Here is a 9104-nt window from a genome sequence, read left to right on the forward strand (position 1 = left end):
TTTTTTTTTTTCCAACCTGAGCAAACCACTGACGACATCCACGCAAACGATCAGTACTCCGGCGATCGGAGACGGGCCAATTTCAGAGTCTCTCATAATCTCACTTTTCTCAAATCCCCAATTCACAATTTCAAAGTAAGCTCTAACTCTTCCATCTTTACAAAAATTATTATTTTTTTCTTGTTATATTATGCTCGTAGTATAAGCTTATCATATGAATAATATTTGATTTTTTTTTTTTAATTATTTATCTGCTTTTTTCTACAAGTAATGCTGATTTTGGAGGTTGAAGCTCATGATGTTTATTAATTTTTTTGAATTTGATATTAAACTTTTAAACCCATTAACAATTGATTTTTAATTTGATTTTACTTGCTGGGGTTTGATATTAAACTTTCTGAATTTGATGTTCAAAGATGATTTTACTTGCTGGGGTTTACGTTTTTAAATTAGTGATTTAGGGTTTATAGAGATTTTATGACATATTAAATGCAGATTATTGGCATAGCTTGTTAATGGGGTTTATGAAAAAATGCGGATTATTACCATAGTTTGTAAAATGTAAACTTGTTATGGGTTAAAATGTTGGATGATATACAGTTTGTTATTTTGTTTGGGTGTTGCACGTTATATATGTTAAAATAGGAGTAATTTTACAAGTATGAAACTTGAATAAAACTAAGCTATCCTACATTAATTTTAATGTGCATTTATGTGATAACAGATCCAAGGTTGTATTATAAAGGAGAACATTTTCTATAGGAATTACATCGCCATCATCATCAATCAAAACTGGAAAATTAAAACCTTTTACAGTTAAGCAAGCAATCACAAGTTAATATAGAAGATGAATTCCATTGACGAAATGGGTGAGCTGAGACATGTCCAAACCCTTGAAGGTCATACAGATCGAGTGTGGGGCCTTGCATGGAACCCCACAAACACCAATCTTCTCGCCTCCTGTAGCGGTGATAAGACTGTTCGTATCTGGGAACAATCTCCATCCTCTGCTTCCTTCCACTGCAAGGTAAATAGATTTATTGTTCCATTATCTGCAGATGTTTCCTTATGGCAAATCATGTTAGTCGACCCTTAATCGTTAACAATGTGGGCTGTGTTATGATGCAGGCGGTATTGGAGGAAACACACACGAGAACTATCAGATCATGTGCTTGGTCACCTTCAGGGAATATGTTGGCTACTGCGAGTTTTGATGCTACTACTGCCATTTGGGAAAATGTTGGGGGTGATTTTGAATGCATCTCAACTTTGGAGGTATTCATTGCTTTTTAGATAATTACGGAGTAATTTTTAATAATCAGATACGATAAGTTGGAAAAGTAACTTGAATAAAACAGAGCTGTGATGGTGAGATTGCTACTTTGGATTGTATAAGCTATGACATGTAGGTGGGATTGTAATTGTTGATGATGTTTGGATATGAATAAGGAAATGCTAACTCTCTAGAGCATTCATTGATTTTACTTTTACACTGTATTATGTTTGACTTATTTTTTTGGACTTGTGGTTATTGGTTTATGATCGACTAGAAACTTCTGTTCCTGAATTCCAGAGCGTAAATTATTGAAATGGTTAAATTTATACTTAATTGAATGCTCAATTGCATAATTTTATATTCCATTTTTTTCTTTCATTTATATATAAATTTTTTTATTTTATTAATACCTACTTTCAGTTCTGACTGTATTTAATAGAGTTATGCTGGCTTGTAATTTGTTCAGGGTCATGAAAATGAAGTGAAAAGTGTATCTTGGAATGCAGCCGGGTCTTTAATTGCTACATGTGGGCGAGACAAATCTGTTTGGATATGGGAGGTTAAGCCTGGAAATGAATTTGAGTGTGTGTCAGTTTTGCAAGGTCATACGCAGGATGTCAAAATGGTCCAGTGGCACCCTACTGTGGATGTCTTGTTTTCTTGTAGCTATGATAATAGTATCAAGGTACAAACTCTTTCTTTGTTATGTGCAAGCCTTTTTATGCATATCAACAATGGTTTTATATCTTACACAAAGTAATGATTTTAGTTTAGGCATTAATCTTAGGATTTGATTCATATGATAATAGTCTACTTTCATTATGACAGATATGGGCTGAAGATGGGGATGATGATTGGCATTGTGTTCAAACACTAAATGAGGCCAGCAGGTATATGACTTTGCGTCATTTTTAGTGTTATCTTCTGTGTTAAAGTTTGTGTTCCTCAACAAATTATTCACAAATTTTTGGAAAGCGTACTTCAGCGACATAATGTAGTATGTTCAATTACATGTTGAATTAAGCATGAGCATAATTTTTGCCATCATTTCATGTCATTAAGCATTGAATTAATTATTCACAAATTCTTGGAAAGCATACTCCTGCCATTTACATTTCACGTGAGAGCTTTTATGTGAACCTTTTGCTTTGGGTGATCAAATTCAACGCTAGTGATATACTTTGAAGGAAAAGACCAAAAATGGCTATGTTTGTGATTCCAATAACGTGTCTTATTCACATGTCTTTCTTCTTTGTGAGTTGGCATTTAATATCTGGAGGGGGGGCAATTTGCTGTATATGGGGAATACCGGGTACTGTTTTGGATCTGCTGCAAGTTTTCTTTCTGGGCTCAGGAAGGGAAAACAAGATGAAGATATTGTGGTGTAATGCCTTAAAGTTGATTCTCTGGTTTCTGTGTTTTAAATGCAGTCTGCTCCTGTATTATGCATATTATTCCAGTGGATTCTCTGAGTTGACCAGGGATTGTTGGGCTTGCTTTAGTTAGGATTTATATGCAAAATTGATATGCTATAACTCAGGAAAATTGAATCTTGAGAGCTCCTAGGGTTATTTAAGGTTGTTTCTTCCTGAGAATTGTGATACAACAGTTTCAGGGGTGTTTATGAGGAATTAGATGAATTTAATCAGGTTAAGTAGGTTTGTGAGTTACGTTGTGCATTTTCCATCCTTCTATTTTGCTCTGATCTATACTGAATTGTCCAAAGCTCGTGTGGCAATGTGCTGACTTTTCAGTATGTGTTCAATGCCTATACCTTGTCCTCTGAGCTGTGTCTGCTTTTGTCTTGGCATATGCTGTCAGCTCTTGCACCTTGATACTGTTAAGGCTTTTATGTTGTCAATGTTATAGTGACTGCTCAGCTCTTTCTATAGCAGATCCCTAGTGGTATTTAATTTCTGTCTGATTTGGCTAGGCTAGTACTCGTATATGGCAAATCAGTGAATTTGTATCATAGATAAGAGCATATGTGGTTACCATATCAAATTCTTAAATTATGAGAAAAATTGTGTTTTCTTATTAATCATTATATACCAGCTAATACTACTTTTCTTGTGCACTTATTGACATGGTGTGTTTTCTTATTTGGTCGCTTAGCAAATTTTTTATGTTCTAAATTTGTGATGGTCGACTTCTGCTTGATATGAAACTTTAGTCATTTCCCCTTGTCCTTCCGCCTTCTCATGATTCCTTTGTTTATCTGGAATCTGTATAGGAAGCCTCGTTAATGTTTGCATGTATTTATCTTTCTGTTGGTATTACAGGTATCCTCAAGGAAACATGTTTTGTATAGAACGGAAAATCAAAATTATAGGAATGAGGAAGAGGATGAGATTTTGGTGAAATTTGATAGATGATTGTAATGTTAATGCTAATTAATCATCAACAGTGGTGTTAACGATCCCAGTCCTTGTAGTGGCTGGACACTTCAGTTTAAAGCTAAACAAAATAAAGAAAAACAACTCTACGCAACTTTTTGTCTTCCCTTCTGTTCCTTCCCTCTCTTTTAAATATAGCCTTTTCACTTCCCTTCTTTTTCAAACCTTGTAACTTACTAGCTGTCTTCCTCTTCAAGATAAGAAAAACAATTAATTTGCATTAAAGTGCCCCTTCATCCTAAGCTAATCTATTCTTCTCAGATAATTTAAACTTCTATTGTGCATTTTCAGTGGGCATACTTCGACAGTATGGGCTTTGTCTTTCAATGCTAGTGGTGACAAAATGGTAACCTGTAGGTACGCTGTGACCCTATCTCTTGACCAATCTTTTCTCAAGCATTAATATAACTGTAGCTAATGTGTTGTTTAAACCCCTTCTCCAGTGATGATCTTACTATCAAAGTGTGGGGAACTGACAGCCTGCATGCAGAATCTGGTGATGGCTTTGCACCTTGGTAAGAAATTTGTAATTGATGTTTGTTCATCTTTCTTTGAGATACAAAGATGGATGCTTGTGTGTATGTTTCTATCAAGGGTCAATACCATGCTGAACTCAGGAAGGCCTGTATCTAGTTAGTTAGAATGGTTTTAGCTCATTTACTATCGAGCTTCTGGTATTTACAAACTGTTGTATGGTTTAGATGACGTCATCATGTTCGATTTGCTCTAATTTACCATTAAGTTAGCTGATTTAAATTCTAACAAGGGGAGGCTACATATAATGTTAGATTTTGCATCTTTTGTCCTTTTATTACCGCAACATATCTCAACCCACAACTTTTACTTCTAATTTACTAAATTGTTAAAATTTGATTTGTTGAGAGTATACATCAAGAAAAATCTAAAAGGGCCCACATGTTTATTTTTCCTTGTGCAAAAGTACAATGAATGGTTGAAGGGCAGTGTGTGAATAGTGTATTCACTTATTAGTTATTGCTATTGTCACCCTTGTTCAGCAGCATTTTTTTGGTGTATAGATCTTGACATTCTGTGTTAATTTGTTATATTATTGCAGGAAACACCTTTGCACTATCTCAGGCTATCACGATCGCACGATTTTTTCAGTTCATTGGTCAAGGTTGTATTCTATTTTGCTAGAATCTTTGTTATTATGTGGTCTTGCTAATTCTTTTATGGGTTTATGTGATTTACACATTGTTTGGATTGAGAGAATTGGAGGGAAAGGAAGAGAAGAGAAAAGAAGGGATTATCCTCCCTTCTTTGGATACCTTTTGATAGGAGGGAAGGGAAGAGAAATGGAAGGATTTATTTTCCCTCCCTCTTTAATAAACCAAATCCTCCCAATGTTGGAAAGATTTGGAGGGAAAATATAGCCTTACCTTCTCCCTCCCCTTCCATTCCTCCCGCTTCTTTCTTCATCCCTCCCTTCCCTTTCTCTTCCACTTTGCTATCCAAACCGTTAAAATTGAACACTTCTTTCTGTTTGCTGGGTTTTATGTAATGGACAAAGAAGGTTTATAGTATTGATATTTGCAAGTGACCCTGAAGCAAATTCTTAATGCAGTCTCGTAGATCTTCAAAGTTTAAGGATGTGTAATCCTTTTTTCTTTTGCATAGATCAGTTGCATACACTTAATGGAATTTTCAAAAACAACATTCTAATAATGTTTGTGACTAATATAAATATATAATGCAACATCATAGTATACTGTTTGTTCTTTTATAGCTTTTTTCGAAGGATTACTGTACATGTGCATGTGTTCTTCTGGTAGAAACTCTACAAAGCATATTAGAACTAAACATTATATTATGATGTTGATTTAATACACTAGACACTAACTCTGCAAGTGTGCAGTACATTTTTTACAGGATTGATTTGATGACTTGTTTGGCTGGTCCGGTTTTATTTGTTTATTTTTCTGAATGCTTTGTATTAAAACATAGAATAAAGATTCTTGTTTATTACTTAACAACCAGCATTTTTCAAAAGTGCTTGTATCATTGATAGACTGATGCTATACACAATGACGAGTAACTAAGAATACAAGAATGCAAACATATTGATCCGAGTTTATTGTACAGAAATGCAACGAGGCTCTATTAAGCTCAATCACCGTGCTTAGGAAGATGCTTATTCATGCCTAGTATATGTATTCTATATTCATCTCTAACTCTTGATGTTTGCGTAAGATTTTTGTTGCTTATTCCTCCTTTGTTTCATCATTATTATTTAATTTTAATCAAGGACTTATGGCTTTGTAGGAATGGTGTAATTGCCACTGGGGCTGCAGATAATGCTATACGCTTGTTTATTGAGGATAATGATGGGCAGGTATGCTATTATCTCCTGCTTTCTCTTTACACTTTAGTGACTAATTTATGACTCTATGGGTATAGAAGCAAGTTATCAATACAAGTGAGGCTACAACATGAACTTGATTTAATGTCTCTCATACCACCTTTCATCGGTGTTAGAAGTTAATTCATTAAAACAAAGTTCGGGGGCCTCAGAGGTTCCAGACTTCTTTCTTGTATCTTCAAAATCGTGAAATGGCGATTTCGCCGGTTCCACCGACTAGACCCTTAGAGTGATTCAGTCGATACAGAGGTGCGCTTTGATGCTGGAGGCTTTCTCTTGGACTGTTGTTTGGGTAGATTTAGTTCCAGCAATGTGCTTCTAACGCATTTTCTTTAGATACACACGAGAAAGCAAGAAGACTGTCATTTCAAGTAGCTTGCTGTCTGCCTGTATATTTTTTTTTACATTGACCGGCTGGGTTATGAGTAATTAAAATTGATATGTTAGACAGGCATTTTAATTGATGAATCCAAACATTGTAACAACTGCTCTCTTGCAACTACACTTATGAGGGTAGCTTTAATTGATTCACAAGCCAATAATGTCAATGACAAGTAGTTTGATGACAATAAGTGGCTGGTGTAGACAGTAAAAATTGGTCAGATTTCTTTTATCAATTGCCAAGGTGTTTACATTTTACATTTATTCTGCATGGATTTTACTGTTACTTTGAGGAAAACAAAAATGTTTAAGATCTCAAATTGAACTAATATTGCAAATGAGTTAGAATTTAAGAAATTTTGTTTGCAGTTTTTTTTAATCAATTTCCTATGAAGCGAATCACATTGTTTTCCAAAGGTTAATTAGGAGGAAGAGGACGAGAAATGAGAAGGCGTAAAAAAGGTAACAAGGAAACAAAACAGTAACCAATCGTGTGAGGTGACATCAATTAGAGTGGCATGAAAATGGAAGTGAGAAGTAGCATGAGAACATAAGTCGTATTGACCTCATACTCAGATAGTGATATATTTCGATGGATGGAAAACTTACTTTCGTCCTTCTTAATTTTTAAAGTACTTAAGTTGCTTTAAATGAAAATTTACCGAATACAAAGATAATGAGGGTATTTGTGCTTTAATTAGGTGGTTTGTGTTGCCTTTTTTTTTAAATTAATTTGTTTCCGGAGGATTTCATTATCCTTTGCTACTTCTGGCAGAAGCTGGATTGAACTGTGAATTTGATTTGTGAACTTTTTCTTTGAGTTTGAGATGGTGAATTGTCACTTGTTCTGTTGGGCATTTTCTCAATTGAACGTGAAAATGAAATGTATTTTGCATACACACTGCAAGCTATCTTTTCAATTGTGTGGTTTACGCTTTAAGTTAAGGTGGTGATTTGCTCTGTTCTTGTACTTCTCAGGTAGATGGCCCCATGTACAAACTACTGTCAAAGAAAGAAAAGGCTCATGAAATGGATGTGAATTCTGTGCAATGGAGTCCTACGGTAAAAAACTTTGTTTTACTATTAAATGCTAACATGTTAGTGCAAATTTGGCAAACTGATTAGGTGGGGTTGGGTTTCCCTATTTTTATGGAGGAGCGGTGTTTGGGGGGGGGGGGGGGGGTGTTGGGTGGTTTGACTGTTGAGGTGGGAACAGATGTTAGGTATATGCTGTGTACTTTGTTTAACAAACTACAGAATCAAGCTAAAAGATTGAGTTAAATTATAAAGAAATCAAGCTGAGGGAAGCAAGGAGACTATTTCATTCATTCAAAGATCATAACTTTCTTACAATGGTGGTGACTTAAGGCCACTACACTCAAAAGGGTGACTTTAGGTCACTAGTCTCACAATACCAATGCATCCAACAAGCTACTCAGCCCTACCTTTCCCTTTTTTATAAATACATAAACAGCCAAAATTACAATCTGACGAAAGCTGCCAAGGATACGCCTACCCCCCTACTGCAGTCATTTGCTGTTGTTGCTGCTCACTGAAATTGTTGCTGCTCCACTACCTCCGCTTCGCTTAACAGGTCTCTGTGTCCTTTCTTGCCCTTCCTCACATATGTAATTATGCCACGTGGCTGAGCTTCTGGGTTCGTTGCACTTTGTTATTGTTTGGGTTAGTATGGCTGTAATGCCCCAGCCACTTTTCATGGCTTGCTAAAGTGTGTAATTTTGTCCACTTCTCAATTTTCATGGCTGGCTTAAGGTTGATTCTTGTGGATGTAAGAGCGTAGCCTTGCCATCCCTATTACCATCTTTGTGATCCTGTATGCTTAATTTCTATAGTTTGTGGGATTTCCATGATCGGTCATGAAAAGAGGGGGGGGGGGGGGGGGATAAGAGTGTAGGTTTCAGATGGTGCGACATCATCATAGTTGATTGGCTGCTGCTATTGCATGCTCTTTGTTAATAATTTTCTTTGGAGTTATGAGACCCCCATCTGATGGGCGGGCAATAAAGTATAATTTACATGCCCAACTATTGATATTCTTGTCTTCTTGACATGGATTGATGCACTATTGTCATGCAGGAAAAACCGTTGCTTGCCTCAGCAAGCGATGAAGGAACAATTAAGATATGGGAGTGTGCATCTACACCATGATTCTGCTTCTCCAGATCAAGAGCCTGTTTTGCCTTGTTTCCTCATTCTGTGCTCTATCTGTCGAATTGATGTGGCCGTCTTTTCTGTCCTTGCAAGTTGGAGTCGTAGCTAAGCTACATGTATTCCTATGTAAACTCAATTCCAAAGTTAAAATAGATATATATACTGTCTATACCAAAAATTGTTGGTGTGTAACAGAACCATTAGGATTTAGGTGAAGATATGTAAATCTTATCAGGTTCTATGTTTGAGAATTAGTGAAGTGCTAAGAAATGTTTCCTAGCGATTTAGTAATGTTATTTGGTTGGGGATTTATGAGTTTATCATTATCTGACTTATGAATATTTGTACTGTATGTTGAATACTTTATATCATTTCTAATAAACCAACTAGTGAGAGTCCTTGCAATTAATGTAAGGTAATTCTACCAATAGTGAACCAATATACTTTATAAATAAATAAAAAATCATTTGAAATTAATGTTGATTGAAATGTTATGCTG

The 9104-nt window shown here is 35.6% G+C and overlaps 1 protein-coding gene across 1 annotated transcript; it reads left to right on the plus strand.

Moving 5' to 3' along the window:
- Nucleotides 1-8936, plus strand: LOC145620389 (protein CIA1-like). Its single transcript, XM_081675063.1, has 11 exons — nucleotides 1-135; nucleotides 725-1027; nucleotides 1129-1275; nucleotides 1743-1961; nucleotides 2105-2166; nucleotides 3964-4029; nucleotides 4116-4187; nucleotides 4748-4810; nucleotides 5956-6025; nucleotides 7412-7495; nucleotides 8531-8936. The coding sequence occupies exons 2-11, from the start codon at nucleotides 848-850 to the stop codon at nucleotides 8600-8602; spliced, it is 1035 nt and encodes a 344-aa protein (XP_081531189.1). The 5' UTR covers nucleotides 1-135; nucleotides 725-847; the 3' UTR covers nucleotides 8603-8936.
- The last annotated feature ends 168 nt before the right edge of the window (nucleotides 8937-9104 follow it).

This window comes from Chenopodium album, chromosome 27, assembly GCF_948465745.1.
Source record: "Chenopodium album chromosome 27, dcCheAlbu1.1, whole genome shotgun sequence".
NCBI classification, from domain to species: Eukaryota; Viridiplantae; Streptophyta; class Magnoliopsida; order Caryophyllales; family Amaranthaceae; genus Chenopodium; species Chenopodium album.

Excerpts from the sequence above, each read along its gene's own strand:
- LOC145620389 (XM_081675063.1), top strand. The coding sequence starts at position 848 with ATGAATTCCATTGACGAAATGGGTGAGCTGAGACATGTCCAAACCCTT. Across the intron at positions 2,167-3,963 it reads ACACTAAATGAGGCCAGCAG|TGGGCATACTTCGACAGTAT; the intron begins GTATATGACTTT and ends GTGCATTTTCAG. Across the intron at positions 4,188-4,747 it reads GGTGATGGCTTTGCACCTTG|GAAACACCTTTGCACTATCT; the intron begins GTAAGAAATTTG and ends ATATTATTGCAG.